This window comes from Labeo rohita, chromosome 19 (genome assembly GCF_022985175.1).
Source record: "Labeo rohita strain BAU-BD-2019 chromosome 19, IGBB_LRoh.1.0, whole genome shotgun sequence".
NCBI classification, from domain to species: Eukaryota; Metazoa; Chordata; class Actinopteri; order Cypriniformes; family Cyprinidae; genus Labeo; species Labeo rohita.
In genome coordinates, this window is record NC_066887.1 from 4672708 (window position 1) to 4692918 (window position 20211).

Below are 20211 nucleotides of genomic sequence, written 5' to 3' on the forward strand. Positions count from 1 at the left end.
TACTCATACGACTTGCAACACTGACACCAGAGATGATGTGAAGAGTGATAGTATATTACTCAAATACTATTAGTGCTGTTTACTATTGCTCATACTTTTATTATTAGGAGTTTAAGCACATAGCGCTGAAACCTTATTGTAATTGTTTGAATGGCCAAGGATCAGCGATCTCCATGTTAAACCGATTGTGCAGACCAAACTGTAAGTCATAGACACTTGAAACTTGGAGGGATGGTAGTGCTCACATCACCGACAACGTCACCAAAGCTTGCCCCAGTTGGCCTGATGGGGGTGATACAGCAATTAAACGTACAAAATTGCTTATGTCGTTGGATGCCTTGGCTCACAAGATTGGCTCACAAGGCAAGATTCAATCGTGAGCTTGTCGAAATTTTTGGGTATTTTGGATTTTTTGAAAACTTCAAAAAATCTACTTTTACTCCTAGGTTTTTCGCCCGATCAGAACCAAACCAGTGCACAAAGATTCTCTGGAGAGTGAATATCAATAATTAAAAAAAAAAAAAGTTTAACTTTCGACTCACCCTCGCAAAGGGACGCCAAAACGTTCAAAAGGGGCGGGGCTACTTTTAGTAAAATGCCTTTTTTTAGTAAAACTCCTTCACCAAACTCAAAGCACTTATGTAAGAGATCAATCTGAGGTCACAGGAAAAAAATCGCAGAGCTTGACCATTTGGTGGCATTATAAGAAGGAAAAAAAAAAACATAAGAATGGGTATACCTTATGCAACCATTTGTCCTATGACCATGAAAATCACTGTGCACGGTCTTGGTCCAAAGCGCCACAAGTGTCTACAAGGACGTTTGTGTATCTCAAAAAACATGGCCGATATTGGCGATGAATATTGAGCACCCATTAGACAAGATTAACGGAGGCCGTTTGGAACAAAAGTTGGTGGGCCTGTTTAACTCACGGCCCCAAAGGTCTGAGAGAAATTTGAAAGAAATCGGCCACTGGGGGACGATATTGCATGTTTCAAGGGCGTAAACGATTGTACTTTACGCAGTTTTCCATACATAGAGTCGATATTCGTATCATATGGTAGACCTCCTCATTCTGGACAACTTTGCCTCTAGAACCACTGCTATCAATTAAGGCTACGTCTACATTAATCAGGAGACATTTGAAAACGGAGTTTTCATTTTAAAACGCTCTCCGTCCACACTAGCGTTTTCAAGCATTTTCCAAATGTTTCTCATCCACACTGAAACGTAGGAAAATGTTAAATTCGCCATACTGCGCATGCGTAAAAACTCACTTAGATGATACAGACGGAACAGACATAATAAGTTTTAACGCAATTCTTGGCAGGATCAATTCATTTATACGGAAATATCTCATCATTTACTGATGCGTTCATGTCGCGGGCTCTCATGTTTGATCTAAAAAGCAGCTGCCCTCACGTTTAGCTGCAGGAGTTAGGACAGCAACTGAGCACTTTTCTGTCATCTTTTTAGGACTGTAATGTGAAGAGTGTACAAATATATTTTTAGCAGCAGTGTAGAAGTGAATAGCACCGGTATAAACATAGATATCTATTGGAACAATATGCGTCACATGACTAAACATGCGTCATCATTTTCAAAAGCCTCCGTTTTCACAGTCCAAACTGCAATGCGAAAAACGGCGTTTTCAGATTTATGTAAAAAACCTAAACAGTCCTAGTCACTCAATCGTGATCATAAGCCAATTTCAAAAAATGTTCAAATTTACCCTTTGGGAAGCTATAATGGGCCTGTCCAAATGTACCCAAAATCCTACAAAGCCTAAAGGAAAACCTGCTGAGCACATGCGACAGGTGATTCTAAACAAGCATGCAAAGTTTTAAGGAGATCGGACCACAGCTGGTGCTGTAACAGTCATAAATGTTAATAAACAAAATATTTCTGTGGTAAATTACCTGAATTTTCCAAAAATCATTTTTAAATTATTGATTCATATGTGCTTAAATGCCTTAAAGCACTTGAACCCTGGAAATCGCTGCTTGCAGCTATATTACTATCATTATATTTTCTTACCTAAAACGCAAAATGTAGTACCATCCCACACATTTGCACTATGGACATGAATACTACAACAAACTGTGCAGATTTTTGAGGAAAGGAGATAGGAAATATTAAGCTGCACAAGTTTTCAGCATAGATAATAATCATAAATGTTTCTTGAGCATCCTCCTAATATGCTGATTTCTGAAGGATGAATAAATTACATTTTAACATAAATTCACATAGAAAGCCGTTCATTTAAATTGCAATAATATTTCACAATATTACTGTTTTTTAATTATTCCAATCTTTTGGCCACCACTGTACCTTTTCTTTATTGAAATGCACAATATAGCCCTTAATATTCCTGCCACTCTAGAGAAATTAATCATGACACTGGAGAACTCAGGACAGCATAAGATCTTGTTTACCCAGTGTTATTGTCACCTTAATGAACCTATTGTGAGAGAATGTAATGTTTGCCATTACCCCTTCTAAACAAACCAATTTGCGGCCGCTTTGGTAAACCTCAGTTCACTGGAGTGTAAACACTGGGCATCCATTGTGAGGGAGTTTGAAGACTGACACCTTGGGCAAGCAAACACAGGCCTTTGTTTTAAGCATAGCTCAGCCATTCAAGAGAAGCAATAAAAAGCTCGGGTCAGAGACAATGGCTCCCTGCTTTAAGGAGAGGGGGTCAGATAGGGAAGGGTACTGGAGCAGTGGGGCCCGAATGAGTCTGATAACATCTCCATGCTCTGCCCTTTCTGAAGACCCCTGGCCTGACCTCATGCTCTCTGGATGCTCACAAAGAACCACTGAGACTCCTGACAGTACATTAGGACAATGAAGCAAAGTTGGGCTTCTTTGTCATTTAAATGCAAGACTCTCAAAGAGATGTGATAATGGCATTTGTGAGCTGTTATTAGACTGAACTGCATGAAACTAAACAGGAGGCACATTTACAGTACATAACAGTGTTAGTAAAGTATTATTCATATTTTGAATTTGACTTTTACATTTTCAATTTTAGTTTAAGTTGTAGTAATTTATGTGCTTTGTAATTTTTATTTATTTATTTTTATTTTTTCCCCCAGTTTTAGTGAGTTAAGGGTATGTCCTTTTTGATTTCCAGGACAGAATTTCTTTTTAATTGCCTAAAATGTCCGGGTTTTGACTTTTGTGTTCATATTTGCTGAAGGTATTGACTGAAAAGACCAATAGCGTGCAGACATTGTACATAATCGACCAATCGTGGTGTGTGAGATGGTGGGATCTACAGTGATTGGTCAAAGAAATACAAATACACATACATAATAATGTATGTAGTACCTTCAATAGGAAAAGAGAGACAAAATGAAGACATTTTAGGCAATTTAGAAATCCCAATCAGGACATATCTGGGAAAAAGAGGATGTATGGTCACCTTACAATTACTAAAAAAATTAAAATAAAAACTACATCTAAGCTAAACAAATATAAAAAATAAAAAAATATATATATATATATATATATATATATATATATATATATATATATATAAAATTATGAAAACATATATATATAAATATTAACTAAAATTACAGGACATGAATGAGGACAAAAACAGGACATTTGGCCATCCAAAACAAAAACTATATAAAAAATAAAGCTAAATAAATATAAAAATGAATACAAATGAAAAAGCACATAACAAAATTACTAAAATATTAACTAAAATGATAGGCCATGGACAAACGTCCAGGACATGTCCAATAAAAAGAGGACTTCCTTCCCTGGACATCCTAAAATCACTAAAACAAAAAAGTTAATAAAAATTAAAATTGAAAAAAAAAAAAACTCAAATAAAAAAAAAAATTAATTAAAGCTAAATAAATATTAAAAATAAAATCTAATACAAATGACAAAAGCAAATAACAAAATTACTAAAACGTTAACTTAAATGGCATGGACATGGATAAATGTCCAGGACGTGTCAGCTACACAGAGGACTTTTTGGCACCCTAAAATCACTAAAACAAAAACTGAAAATAAACTGAAAACTAAATATATTTAAATAAAAATAATAATTAAAATGACAAAAACCACATAACAAAATTACTAAAATGTTAACTAAAATTACAGGACATGGACATGCACAAGTGTCCAGGACATGCCTGGTAAAAAAGAGGACATTTGGACATCCTAAAATCACAAAAAAAAATTTAAACCTAAATAAATATAAAACAATAATAATAATTAAAAATACAAATGACAAAAACACACAACAAATTTACTAAAAAGTTAACTAAAATTACAGGACATGGACAAATGACCAAGACATGTCCGGTAAAAAGAGGACTTTTGGGCATTCTAAAATCACTAAAACAAAAACTGAATTAAAAAATAAATTAAACCTAAATAAATATTTTCTAAAAAGTGAATACAAATGACAAAAAGCACATAACAAAATTATTAAAACGTTAACTAAAATGACAGGACATTGACATGTACAAATCTCCAGGACATGACAAAAATGAAATTAATTAAAAAATAATAATAATAATTATAACTAAATAAATATTTTAAAAGAACTAATACAAATGACAAAAGCAAATCAAATTACTAAAATGTTAACTAAAATTACAGGACATGGACATGGACATATGTCCAGGACATGCCCGGTAAAAAGATAACATTTGGTAACTATTTTAGTAACTGTAACTTAAACGTATTTATTTCTGTTACTTTTACTGTTACTGTTACTAAGGCAACATTTGTAATTCTTGTAAGTTCATATTCATGTTTTTTTAAGGTTAGAATTTTCAACTTTTTATTTCGGCTTTAATTCAATGACCAAAAATGATTTGGTAGTTTTAGATTTAATAGCTTTAGTTTTTCAGTTAACAGTAACTACACTGCAATACAGGCTAAATTTTACATTTATAAAGAACATTTGAACAGTGCATGTCCACGCAAAAGTTGCCAGGGGTTTGCTATGCAAAATGCTAATTGCAAAATTGTACTTTTGAGCATCATTTGAGGTATCATTCATGTCATTAGCACAAATGGTACGAGATGAGTCATGTGCCAAAGTTGAATAGGTTTAGTGGGTTAAATCACTAAATTTAAGTAAGAGCAATAATAACAATGACACCTGGTTTGGCAAACACCAATGACTGTTGGCAACATTAACATGTTCGCTGAAATGTCAGATCAAGCATCACAGTAGATCCGCTTAGACCGTGTTTTTGATCTTGATATGAGTGTTTAGCATGTCTTCATGATTACAGCCCATCTTTTCTAATCTCATTTTGAGAGCACCTGGTGTTTTCACCACTGCGTGCAAATGAAGTTGCTAAATAAATACAGGTGGGGTCTCAAAACGGTATTCTCCCAGCTTTGCCCTAAGGCTTATGGCTAATGCGGAAAAAACCGCAACATTGCGAACAAGCCTGTCTCACCATGCCTGGACTGCCCACAGTAAAGGACAGGATGTACAGAGTGCCAGAACGCAACAATAGGACTGGATTACATACTGTATGTACACACAAGCAAAACCTAAAGCAGCCAGGGCTCCTTTAAGACTGCTTACACGCACTTTTGTAACCCGTAACAAACATCAAGGACTACTGTTGTTTAGTTTTGTATTTAAGAATAAATCTGAACATTCCCAACCCACCCTTGTGAAAAAGAAGTGTGCTTAACTGTAATAAATGTGCACTTGTAGTGCACTTCAGATCTTAGTAGCATATTTTAGAACTGTACCTGCAGATAATGTAATATTCTTGAAATAAAAGATCACTTAAGTGTACTTAAACATCTTTATGACTGTGTCTTAACACACTTAGGTAGACTTTTAATAAGTCTACTAGTTTTACTTGATTAAAATTTTAACTATAGTGTGTTATTTGATATTACATTTAAAGTTAATATACTCTAAATATACCACATTGCAATTTTTTAAATACATAATATACAAGTTATTAAATTACATTAAATATGTACTTAAGTCCTAGTTAAGTGTGTTTAAAAATTTGTCGAACTGCATAATATAATATAATATAATATAATATAATATAATATAATATAATATAATACAATAATGTATTATTATTCCTTTTATTTATTTATTTAGTTAGTTGGAAATTGGAAATAACATGCATAAGTATTTATTTATTTTGTTGAGCCAATGCATTATTTTTTATATAACATACATAATATTAATATTATGTATGTTATATAAAAAATAATGCATTGGCTCAACAAAATAAATAAATAAATGTTTTAGCTTATATAATAGTAATTGTAAACTATAATCCTTTTTTTTATTTAGCTGGAAATAACATGCATCACATTTATTTATTTATTTATTTATTTAGTTGAGCCAATGCATTGTTTTGTATAACATATGTAATATTTTTAGATATAATATTTTAGTGTATATAATAATAAATGTAAACCTACAACTTTTTTATTCAGTTGTAAATAAGAATCATCACTTTTATTTATTTATTTATTTATTTATTTATTTATGTTGAGCCAATGCAATATTTTGTATATAACATATGTAATATTTTTATATATAATATTTTAGTGTATATAATAATAAATGTAAACCTAAAACTTTTTTATTCAGTTGTATATAAGAATCATCACTTTTATTTATTTATTTGTTTATTTATTTATGTTGAGCCAATGCATTATTTTATATATAACGTATGTAATATTTTTATATATAATATTTTAGTTTATATAATAATAAATGTAAACCTAAAACTTTTTTATTCAGTTGTAAATAGAAATCATCACTTTTATTTATTTATGTTGAGCCAATTATTTTGTATATAACGTATATAATATTTTTTTATTTATAATGTTTTATTCAATATAATAATAAATGTAAATTATAATATTCAGTTAGAAATTACTTGCATCACTTTTGTTTGTTTGTTTTTTATTTTATTTTATTTTATTTTATTTTATTTTATTTTATTTTATTTTATTTTATTTTATTTTATTTTATTTTATTTTATTTTTTATTTTATTTATTCATTCATTCATTTTTTTTATTTTGTTGAGCCAATGCATTATTTTGTACATATTTTGTACAAGTATATATTTTTTTAATAAAATGTAAACTATAATATTTTTACATTTTATTTTATTTATTTTTTGAGCCAATGCATTATTTTGTATATAACATACAAGATTTTTATATGATGTTTAGCTAATACCTTTTATTTCAGTTGGGGAAAAACATGCATTCATTTATTCATTCATTCATTTTGTTGAGCCAATGCATTATTTTGTACATAAAGTATATAATATTTCTTTATAAAAAGTAAACTATAATACTTCTTTATTCACTTGGAAATAACATGCAATTAAGTGTCTAAAAACATTACATTCAGTTCAAATGTAAGTATATAATTTCTAGTACTATTTTTAAAAAATATATATCTTAAAGTGCATATCTTTTTGCTGCTGGTATGTACATTAGTACTTTGACAGCTGAAGCTGTAAGCTGACAGTGTTCCAAACAGGCTCAGGCTTGAAGTGTGCAGGGTGTCACAATTTTTTCTGTCCATCACATTCCTGCAAAAACACATGCAGGGCCGGCTCTGAGAAAGACTCTGAGGTATGCTGCATACCACGGATTTCTGAGATGGGAATAGGATGCCTGTTAGGACCTGCCCGACTGCTGCCGTGCACCCGTTTGGCAGGTACGTCCCAGCATGCAACAGGACTATGGGATAGGGGCTGGAATGCAGTAGGCGGAGGCCCCAGACAGCAACTGCAACGTCTCCAGCTACTGCACAGGTGTGCAATCTGGGCTCTCCGGCGGTGGACGGGCCACGCATTCCAGTGGCCCTTAAAGGGACAGCGGCGTTTTTTCCTCACACGCCGGGATGTCTTGATTCCAAACCAGTCCTGTGAGAAGCTGCTGAACAGGTTGGGTGAAGGGGATGATTCTCTTTGCATCAGCACCATAAACCTGTCTCTGCTGCTCGGCAGTCAACAATGATGAATCTGTATTGCACAGCTCTGTTCGCGGGCATTTGCATTGGCGGCAGTATGTCACGCATCAATTGTACTTCATAGGAAGCTCTCAGGAGAATGAGTCGATAAGGTTTTTTTTTTGTCTTTGACAGACCTTAAAAAAAAGAAGTGCATTTTAGCATACTATGTTTTTAGCATATAATGTATATAACATACTTTGAAAGAATATGCTTGATGTAATGTTTTCAGACATTTAATTGCTTGTTAATTGCAATCAAATTAAATGTTTTTAATTTTAGCTTAATTTTAGAGTGTTTTTTATGTTAGTCTACAAATGTGCATTTGATGCAATTACCTATTTTTTGTCACAAGGGTCATGGTACATTTGTTGGCACTTCTGCCATTGTGGTGAACGTGGAACCTGTCCGTTGATGCATATTGTTTTCACTATATTGTTGGATGCAGTGGAAAACAGAGGAAGTGACTGACGGGACGGATCACAACAACTTCCTCGTATCGAGCTCGGGTTCCTCCCCCACGTCTGAGAATGTTTTGATGTACTGAGCGACTTTCATATAGAGAGATGCAATTAGTGTGCATTAAAATGCATTTACGCACAAGAATTTCACCACAGCTTTGTCAAGACTTGATCGAAGTTCTTAAAAACAGGGCAGATATTATAGCTACTTATTACAACTCATGATACACCCACATTCAAGTAATGAAAAGCATGCATGGAATAACTCGAGAAACAAAGGCATAGTTCACCCAAAAATGACAATTTCTGTCATTATTTACTCACCCTCATGTCATTCCAAACCTGTATGACTTTTTGTCTTCCGCTAAGGAAAGAAGAAGATATTTTAAAGAATGCTGGTAACCAAACAGTTTTGGACCCCATTGACTTTCATTTAAATTTTTGTTTATATACTGCAAGTCAGCATGTGCTGTTACTGTCTTAATGTATCAAACTTGCCATTTGTGCCTGGTAAAACAGAGCAAAAAATTCAACAAACTCTAATATTTTTTATATAAATCATTTATTCTTGTGTGAAGAACATTTTATGCATTGTAAATTTTCCTTTTTTTTTCATATGGTAAATGTTTCATTTAAATAATAATGTATTAATAATCTAAAGAACATTTTTTTAACTATAAAGAATCTTTTGTGCAATAAAAAGATTCTATGAATGTTATAGGTTCTACAAGGACCTTTATTTTTAGGAGTTTAGAGTATATTTCTTTTCCATAGAAAGAAAGAATATAGGGGAGAGTGGGATAAGATGAGCCATTTTTACTTATGTAGTCCTCAAGATAAGGGAAAATGAGGCAAAAGTACATTGAAATTATTTAAAGTTATAATGTCAGGATGTTTTCTATCATTTTAAATAAACAGAATGTATCTATGACAAAGGGTTCTAAAAATATGGCTTTTTATAAAAAAAAGTGTTCCTGTTGCTCAGTTTGCCCAAGGTTAGGGGTAAGTTGATCCAAGTCAGGGGGTAAGATGCACCATCTGGGTGAAAACTGACTATCTGACTGTCTCTGATTTAAACCCATGTGAAATTTTAAAGGATGGTTTCTTTCTTTTCTTAAAGCTAACTCAAACAAAATAAAACCAATCAATTTTAATCTTTGATTGTGTGCATTTATGAAACAATATGGTGAACACCAAAGTTTTAACCTTCCCAACAACAGACTAAACATTAAATTAAATTAAAATAAACACTGAATTATAATGAAGGACTAAATGTCACTAAAACTACTAAACATTTTAGTCAAAATATTCTTGGCATGGTAGTTTTTCTGCAGTGTTGAACAGACCATTAGGGACTACTAATGGAAAGATATATCTAATTGTAATGTTATGAAAAGCATCTCCTGGCTCTCAGAGAGTTGGTGCATGTGTACACTGTCCATATCAAATAAACTATAAATAATATGTTTATATGTGAAAAACTAAACCAGCGGTGTAATATCACATTAAAATACCAGTTTATACTTCAAAAATGCAGTTTAACTTCAGTGCCTTATGATGGAGAAAGTTAAAGTGCTGGCTCAACTTACCCCATAGCATTTGGCTTACTTTGCCCCATAGCAGGCATTTTGGAAAAAAAACTAGCTCGCTTACCAATTCAGGGTAATGTTTAGCAAAATGATTTGCGTGGTTTTATATGCTGCTAAATCACTGATATGCATCATAAATATTTTCATACCTGGATAAATTAGCTTGGATGTAACAGCCATTACGTCTGTTATTCTAAAACTTTACTTTGACAAGCCAAAAACAGTTTTTAAAGCAAATGGGTGCCTTCCACTCCTCCCATGTGTTTCTCTTTGTCCACAGTCTGGCAAAAATGATGCGTGATTCCAAAATACACGGTCACATGACAGTGAAAGTGTACAGTTGGGAAGATACAAGGGGTGGGTCAACTTACCCACTGGCTCAACTTACCCCACTATACCCTACTATAAAGGTCTGTTCACACCAAGGAAGATAACTATAAAGACAACGATAGTCATATAGTTCAAAAAATTATTAAAGATTGTATTAAAGAATAGCAATGTACAATGTATCAGCATATGCTGATAGGTATGTTTTGATGCTGGTTTATTCTGGTCCTTTGCTGGTTTTTGCTGGTCATGTTGCTGGTCAAGGACCAGTATAAACCAGCAAAGGACCAGCATAAACCAGCATCAAAACATACCTACCAGCATATGCTGTTTTTTTTCACCAGGGCCCACAACTATTACGATAAAGGCACAGAGAAACGATCACTGGAATCACTTTCAGAACAATTTATTCCAGCTAACGAGTGATATAAACCTTGACACCCAATCAGAAACACTGCCATACATGCGCAAGACTTATAGTTCATTATAGGAAAATAATGAGAATAACAACCTGCAGTAAACGGTAAAACTGTTTGAACTACGAACCAGTGTGTTTGTAATTAATATTGTTTTCTTTAGAATTATCATTCTTCGTGTGAACGGGTCTAAAAGAGGTAATCCACACAAAACACCCCAGCAGCAACCACCCAAAAAACACAAAACAAAAACATAGCAACAACCTAGCAACCACCTGGCAAATTTTACAAGCATGCTTTGTTCATAAATAGTTTGGTAATGTTATTTGGTTGTTTTATGGTGTGACTAATCCTGTTGCTGTTTATACCCTCAGAATAGCTTAATAAAGAAACACAATGTCTAAAATGGAAATGTCTGTGGAAAATCCGTCTTTTTAGCAGGACAAAGGACAGACTGATATAATTCTCGCATTGCTATTGAGGGTCTGACACCTGGGAGATTTTCTTTCAGAAACCCTCAGGCAGGACATCTCCACCCATGCATGGTCGAAACTGCACCCAACATTCATGCAAAATTATGATGGATGGTGTGTGGTACAAAACTGATAAACAATATGTGTTTGTGTTTAAAACACACCTGGGCTTATTTAGAAAATGATTTCCTCGTTGTCTTATACCAGATATTTGGAGAGAATGTTTACTGCTCACAATCTCTATTCTTTCTTATGATGTGAAAAGAAGAGAAACATAACACCACTGAAAGGAAATGTTTCTCACAATGATACAGTTTCTCACAGAAAGAATAAAACATGACATATACATATGTTTACTAACATTCTGCAGTCATAGCCTTGAGCTACTCCAGTGAGAGTGTTTTGCATATTCAGACATGCTGTAGCACGGAAGGCTAACGAATTTCCTTCTGTTTTCAGATCAGCCGAACATTAATTTTCTAGCTTCGAAGTGGAACTGAAAAGGTTCACATTTATCCACTGGTTGATGCACAAGTTATATTTGTTCTTATGTATATTAGGCTGGTTTCAGTTTCATTAAATCCAAAAAATGTAGCTTTTTATGTCACTATTTAATATATGTGACCCTGGACCACAAAAACAGTCATAAGGGTCAAGCTTTTGAACTTGAGATTTTAAATTTTTTCAAAATATTGAGAAAATCACCTTTAAAATGGTCCAAATTAAGTTTTTAGCAATGCATATTACTGATCAAAAAGTTTTGATATATTTACTGTAGGAAATTTACAAAATATCTTCATGGAACATGATCTTTACTTAATATACTAATGATTTTTTTATTTCAATGAAAAATCATTCATTTTGACCCATACAATGTATTGTTGGCTATTGCTACAAATATACCCCTGCTGCTTAAGAGTGGTTTTGTGGTCCAGGGTCACAAATGGACAGAGTTATAACAGTCTTTTTTCTGCATAATTAAGACATTTATATTTAATACAATTTCTTTCTATGCATAAGCATTCAGATTTAACATAACTGTACTAGAAGGATATTATCTTATATTTTCTCTTGATTAACCTGTCATTGAATTGATACAGAGGCAAGAGATGGCCAATAGGGTTATTGAAGATTAATACTGCCATCTACTGGTAGAGCCTAAAAAATAAACTTGTGTGAAAAGTGTGAAAAGTATCCTCACAAAGGTAAAAGTCTTATTGGAACAGAACCACGTCTTGAATGACCACAATAAAAGCAAAGAAATGTGTTTTTGTGCTTTACGTTTTGTGCTTTAAATGTATTAATATTTATATGATGCTATTATTATTATTATTATTATTATTAACATAATTGTTATTACAACAAAATAAATGCATAAGAAAATCAACCACAAATCATACATTAAATCATAAAATAAAATATGATTTAATGTTCATTTATTTTATTGTATTGTAAAAATCCTTATCAGATACAAAAACGTCAGATAAAACATTAAAAATATGAGTTCATGCATGCTTTTCTCTGTGTTATGAACTAAACTTTTTTTTTAACCCTAGAAAAGTCTTTAACCTTGCCATGCGTTTTGGATGATTTCTTATTAGTGCAATAATTCTAATTTTTTGAAAAATTATTGATTTCATGTAGTAAAAAAAATTAAATAGTTGAATAAGCACGTTGAATAGCAGATTATGGAATTAAATATGAGATTCTTTGTCCATTAATGTGAAAAATTATTCGGGAGAATGGGTTTAAATAATTATTTTATTTTAATTATGTGTTTTATTATTAGTTATTAATTAATTAATACTTAATATTCATTGTAGTTACATTTAAAACTATTTCAGTGTTGTTATTCTGGTGTAATTTATTGTCCAGACACTAGATGGCGTTATTAACGTGTTGGTTTTCAGAGTCATCTGTGATTATTGGATTTTAATTTTCATTTATTTATTTATTTATTTACTTACTTATTTATGTTTGGAAAAGCAGGTTTTCAATATAAAGTTAACAATGCTTAGTAACTAAATTTTTGTACTACAACATAAAAATGATTGACAGCGAGAGAGCGTTTCTGATAGGCTAAAATGTTTGGGCCACGCCCACTGCTTGTTTGCTGTTAAAGAACTACGGGCTCCCACAAAGATAGATGTAATTTCTCAGCACAGTATTTTAGTGATATTTTCGAGGTAGTTCAATTTTTTGGGTGTTATCCAAATAACTTATAAAACAACCACATGTGTACGGCTTACGCTTTGCTCTAATGCAAACGTGCAGAGCGCATGTCGCTCTCTAGCGCTCAGCGCCGGAACTACATGAGAGTCGCTCTGGGAAGAGCACAGCTGTCATAAGCGTGCAGGAGTACACTTACCAAGCTTATAGCTGCCAACGGATCTCGTCTGGTCGCCAGGTATGCCCCAAATATGAAGTGTTAGATATAAAAGAACATATATTCGCAATTTATCAACGCTTATTCACGTTATTTGCGTGAGCGTTCGTGTGTAGCCATGTCGAAAGGTCTGGTTTTGTTAGTGTGTTAGCATGCTAGCTGGCTAACCATATGGTGTTTTTAACTAAGCCCAGTATCTTTACTAACTAATTTACGCGAATTCTTAAAACATGCGAGGTTTTACTTATAGAATATTTCGGTTTTACCTCCTGAAGGTTTTTAAACTCCGAATTATCGACAGAAATCGATGGTGTGGTATTAAATAGTGCTAACTGTCGAGCTAATGGGCTAACGAACCTTAAAGTACATTGACACCTAGCTCATAAACAGCTAACGTTCAACATTAAAACCCGCCCTTACTGTGTACCAACATGTTTTTCTGTATTAAAAAATAAATAAATAAATAGAAATACTGGAATAGCTGTTAACTAGAAACGTTATTCTAAAGTATTGCTAATATGGAGCATCTTGTGTTTTCTGATCACTGATTTTTTTGTATCAAGCAACAACATCAGCTGTCTGACATTGTTATTGTTTTAAACTAAGCCAAAGGCAGGACACGGTGTGCACTAAGTGTTGGTAAAACCTTACATGCCCTTAATAGGAGCCACGGTCCTGGTAGAGTTTTATCAGACAGAATTTTTATTAGCACCATAAATGATGTGGAGTTTGGTTTGCTGCTAGATAACTAGCAAACAAACACTCACATATAATGATGTTGTTTTGCAGTTGCTTTTGTTTGTTCTTGGTGGGCTGATATGTAAATTCGTTGACTTTGTCTGTGTGACTCATACTTCAGTCTCTGTATGTTGTTGACGTCAGTTTGTCATCCATCCAACAGCATGGCTCGTGGACACCAGAAAATCCAGTCTCAGCAGAAAAACGCCAAGAAGCAGGCAGAGATCAAGAAATCCAAAGGCCACGACCAGAAGACCGCGGCGAAAGCGGCGCTGGTGTTCACATGTGGTGTCTGCAGGGTCAGTGGCAATTATAGCTGGTTATTTTTACCCCAACAGATTATCCTTAGAGCGTCTTTTCAACATGACTTTAATGTGCTTTTTAAACTTAATTTGGACATTTACTGAGCACAACCCATGAAAAGAACTCATGTTTTCCCTGTATGCTGTCAGTATAAAGCTTTTTTATTCATGGGTGTGTGTAGACAATGAATGTGTTGGGAAATTACGTTCTCAAGCTGAAACTTGTTTCTGACTATGAAAGTTATTCAGTGTAGGTAACATATCTGACTTGTCAGTACACCTTCTACCAATTACCAGTAACCGAGAGCCGCACATGAGATTCTTGGGCATAAAACGTCTTAAAGTCACCATTAAATGGTTAGCAAACCATTTTACCTGTCTAGTGGGTCAGGTGGTATAACGTATGTACAAAGCCACAGCAGTGTGGTACCAAAATAAGTATATTATAGTAACTGTATGTAGTTTTGTGTAATTTTGCCCTCTACAGGTAAGTGAGTAGATAGCTGTACCAGCAATGGCAATCTTACATAGTCCCAGAACAGACATTTAGGAGAAATGTTGAAAAGAAATAGAAGTCTGTGTACTGTGTCAGAATGATTTTAAAACTGATATTTCAAGGTAGAAAACAACAACAACTGAATACAGTTGATTTAAGTTAAATTAGACACATTTAAAGTCATTATCAAAGTAAGCAGTTTTTTGTTGGGCAGGGCGGTGGCTGTGCAGAGAAATCTTTCATGAAATTCCCTGCTTCTGTTGATATAATTTAATTGTTCTGTGAAAATTGGGGGATAATGGTAAATCTGACCACATCTTTATAATATGTATATTTTAGGGCAGCGTATTAATAATTAAACTGATCATGATTATTCTAACTATATTCATATATATTAATTAAAATTATCATTTGAGAAATGTATTTTTACATTGCAGAATTATTGTACTGCTGTGTAAGCACAAAATGAGAGCGCCGTCTCAAATGCAGGGTTTATTTTACTTATAGTTTCCTGATTTATTATATTTACCATATACAATAGCACTCTCTACATTAGGAAAAATGGATAAAACCTTTTTTTTTTTTTTTTTTAACTGATAAAGCCTTAAAGTTTTAACCTCGAAGTTAGAGGAAAAATTCAGTTTTAGTCACATATTAACAACAAAAGATTCATTTAGTAATAGTTCTTTTATCAACATTTAAAAATTATCGCAAAAATTGCACGAATCTGTAATAGAAACCTGGCTATGGTACTTTTTGCAAAAAAAATTCCTGGTAGCTGTGGTTGCCAGAATAATGTTGTAAAAAATACAATTAAAAATGTAAACAAATTTACAGAACAACCTGTACATTTTATGGTATAAAACTGTAATTTACAAACAAGAAAACTGCAATGTAAAACCAGGAAATCCAATTATGCACACTGCTACTAAAACTGTTTTGGTAGTATGCTGACAACCAGTGTAATAATGTAGGTGGTAAAAGAGCCGCGTGAAGAATGATTAAAAAGGTCATCGCAAATAGCTTTTCCACAAGCTGATTTATGCTGGTATACAGAAGGCGCACAGTGTCATTCACGCAAACACAAAACATATAACACATTCATAAACAATAAAAGATGTAACATAAAACCCAAATGATAACAAAAACTATTAAGAAATATAATTATTGAAACAAAATGCTTTCGAATGTGAACAGAAAATTCTTTAAATGTGTCACACAGGGAATTCTGAGAACATCGGTTTACAGTTTGTTTGTTTTTTTACTGTAAATTATAATTTGATTTGCCTTTTTTTTAACTTATAAAATCTGTACATTTAACTTTTTTTTTTATTGTAAAAAAAAATACATGAAATGTATTTTAAATTCCTGTATGTAGTATAGAAACCTGTTTCCGACACTGAATAAAAGATTTTTAAAAAAGTAATTGAGACTTTTTATCTCACAATTCTGACTTTTTTTTTTTTCTCGCAATTGCAAGTTTACATCTTGCAATTCTGACCTTTTTTTTTTGTTGTTGTTGTTGTTGTTTTTTTTTTTCAGAATTGCGAGATTCACAGTTCTGACTTTTAAGTCAGAATTTCAATTTTATGTCTCGCAATTGTGATTTTATAACGTGCGATTGCGAGTTAAGTCAGAATTGTGAGATATAAACTAGCAATTCTGAGAACATATCAGCCTTTTTTTTTCTTCCTCAAAACTGCACTTTATAACTTGCAATTGCAAGTTTATATCTCGCAGTTCATAGAAAAAAGTCAGAATTGTGTTATTGTGACTATATCTCACAATTTTGACTTGGTCACTCGCAATTGCGAGTTTATATCATGTATTTCTGAGAAAAAAGTTAGAATTGTGAGATTAAAAAGTCACAATAACCTTTTTTATATTTTTCATTCAATGCAGAAACAGAACTTACTGTTAACCTGTTGCCTTTTTTTTTCATTAAAATTACACATTTTTACAGTGGACAGTTAATATTTGCTAATATCACTGATTTAACTGCACTGACACTATTGGATGAGAACAGAATTTGAACTGAATTGAGTTGAATAATGACACTAACTTGGTATTGAACTGAATTACATCACCAATGAATTGACTTTAACCTCGTAATGACTCTGTTTTCTGTAGAGCTACTAAATTTAACTTTTCATTCAGCATTACGAAACTTTGCAACACTGACAGTTGTTAAACTGAATTGAAACAACACTAAACTAAATAGTTGAAAAATTATACCACTATCTTCTCTGTTACAGCTTAAATTTAATCGACTTTGCATTGTTTAAAATTCTCTTTCTCTGTGTATATACACAACCAGTCAAAAGTTTTTGAACAGTAATAATTTTAATGTTTTTTTACCTGCATTTATTTGATCCAGAATACAGCAAAACAAGTAAAACTATCTAAAATAACTGCTTTCTATTTGAATATGTTTTAAAATGTAATTAACTGTGATCAAAGCTGAATTTTCAGCATCATTACTCCAGTCTTCAGTGTCACACGATCCTTCAAGAATCATTCTAATATGCTGATTGGCTGTTCAAGAAACATTTTATTATTATTATTATTATTATTATTATTATTATTATCATCAAATATCCAAAGATCATCATTTATCTGAAATTTATCTGAAATAAAAAGCTTTTGTAACATTATACACTATACCATTCAAAAGTCAATATAATTTATTTTTTTTTCTTAGCAAGGATGCTTCAGATTGATTAAAAAAAAATGATAAATGCATTTATAATGTTACAAAACATTTCTAATTCAGATAAATGTTATTCTTCTGAACTTTCTATTCATCAGAGAAACCTGAAAAAAATCTTCTCAGCTGTTTTCACTATAATAATATTAATAATAAATGTGCAACAAATTCGAATATTAAAATGATTTCTGACGGATCATGTGACTGGCGTAATGATGCTACAAATTCAGCCTTGAAATCACAGGAATAAATTACATTTCAAAATGTATTCAAATAGAAACAGTTATAAATGGTAAAAATATCAAAATTGTACTGTTTTGCTGTACTTTGGATCATATAAATGCAAAGCTTTAGATTAAAAACATTACAGATCTTGCTGTTCAAAAACTTTTGACTGGTAGCATAAGTAAAAAAAGAAAAAACATATATATATATAATATATAATACACACATACGAATTGAAGTTGTGATTGGTGGATTTAAACTCTTGACATCTGGTAACGCCAAGCATGACAGCATTACCAATGCAAGATAACAGAAATGTCAAATGTTCACAGGATAAACAAAACAATTGCAGACGATTATGCATAATTAATCAAGGGAATCAGAAACTGTGACAACCCTATTACAAATAATGTGATTTTGGTCACCCCTAATCCTTCAAGAATGAATTGGTTCATGCAAAGCGTCTATCTCATACCAGAATGATGTCAGATCTGAATTCCTTGAGCCGTATCGTGCTGAACTAAACCATGAAACCTTTGTTTTACAGTCACAAATGCCAGATCCCAAGACCTTCAAGCAGCATTTTGAGAGCAAGCACCCCAAGAGCCCTCTCCCCCCAGAGCTGGAGGGCGTGGAGGCATGAACGGCCCAGACACCAGAGGTTGATTGTATAAAACTTCACAATAAGAGCCCTGATCTCAAAATTTTATTCAGCAGGACACGATCAGCGCTCTTACCTGAGTTTTATACACGCATCTTCCCCTTTACTGCAGACATGAATCCCGTGGATCAAAGACTGATGACGTTTAGCTTCCCTCTCTCAACACTGTTTCAGAGCACTTGCCTTGGCTACGATCAGATCAGTGTATTACCTCAACCTGCACTCACATGCTTTCTTTTCTCATCTTACTTGTGTCATTTAATAGATCGAGAGACGCTAGAACACTACCAGTGATTGTCAATTTCATCAATTGATCGTCAGTAACATAAATGTGGTAGTTACGGACGTACATGTCTGCTTTCGCTTGTTAGATAAGTCATAGATGAGTGCAAATGGATATGGGAGCGGTTTCCCTCTACTTGACGTTTAGCCTGGGCAAAAACTTTCGTTATGATTTTTTTTTACCTTCGCATTTATTAATTTTGCTTTCCACCAATCACTCTCTTTCAGTCCAAAACAAGCTGGTTCTATACACTGAAACTGGAATCTAATGTGTTTCTGTAAAATCACTGGATGTGCCCGAGGTTACTGTATTTTTAATTTAATGTTGCTGCAGATCTTCTTATTTCTCTTTGGAATTATCTCAAACAATATCGCCTCAATGTTTGATATTCCTGCTCAAGCCACCTGGTTTCCACACCAATGTAATATATCTCTTTAATAAAATTTAACTTTAAGATGTTGTGAGACATGTCTTCAACAAAAACGTGATTTAAATATACTTTCACTGTGTGAATGGAAAACGAATTGACAGTGGCAACAAGGAACAGTGTTTCTAGGGCAGTTATTATGCATCATTACCTTGGCAACAACACAGCAGGTCATTAATCACAGCAGAAGCAAACAGAATCGGACTCTGCTTGTTTGACCTAGAACATATCTGGTGTTCTGGCCCTGTCAACTGATATTTTAAACTGGTTTTACATTAGCTCATTATGTGCAGATTTGCACTATGATTGTTATTTTTAGCAAACTATTAGAAATGCTTTTGTTAACTGAAATAAAATATAAATATTAGATGTGAATTTAAAACTTAAAGGGACAGTTTACTCCTGTCATTAATTGTTCACCCTCATGTTGTTCCAAACCCATAAGACCTTTCATTTTTGCAACACAGACTTTTGACCCTGCATAGACAGTAACAGAACTGACACGTTCAAGGCCTAAAAAGGTAGTAAGGACATTGATAAAATAGTCTGTGTGTCGTGGTACTTTTGTGAATGTGTATCAAAGACTGACACGGAAGAAGAGTTATTTTTGTTTTCTCTGCAACAGGAAGTATTCTCTTAGCTTCATAGCATTACGGTTGAACCACGGATGTCACATAGATTAATTTAATGATGTCCTTACTACCTTTCTGGGCCTTG

General features: G+C 33.0%; 1 protein-coding gene across 1 annotated transcript; it reads left to right on the forward strand.

The window, feature by feature from the left end:
* The first annotated feature begins 13521 nt into the window (after window positions 1-13521).
* Window positions 13522-19521, forward strand: znf706 (zinc finger protein 706). The gene is made up of 3 exons (XM_051137535.1): window positions 13522-13676; window positions 14557-14692; window positions 18671-19521. Exons 2-3 carry the CDS (start codon window positions 14558-14560, stop codon window positions 18764-18766), a joined length of 231 nt encoding a protein of 76 aa, XP_050993492.1. The 5' UTR covers window positions 13522-13676; window position 14557; the 3' UTR covers window positions 18767-19521.
* The last annotated feature ends 690 nt before the right edge of the window (window positions 19522-20211 follow it).

What these genes read in the sequence shown, in the direction of transcription:
- znf706 (XM_051137535.1), top strand. Translation starts at nt 14,558, where the DNA reads ATGGCTCGTGGACACCAGAAAATCCAGTCTCAGCAGAAAAACGCCAAG. An exon ending in TCACATGTGGTGTCTGCAGG is followed by an intron (nt 14,693 to 18,670) that starts GTCAGTGGCAAT and finishes TTTGTTTTACAG; the next exon opens with TCACAAATGCCAGATCCCAA.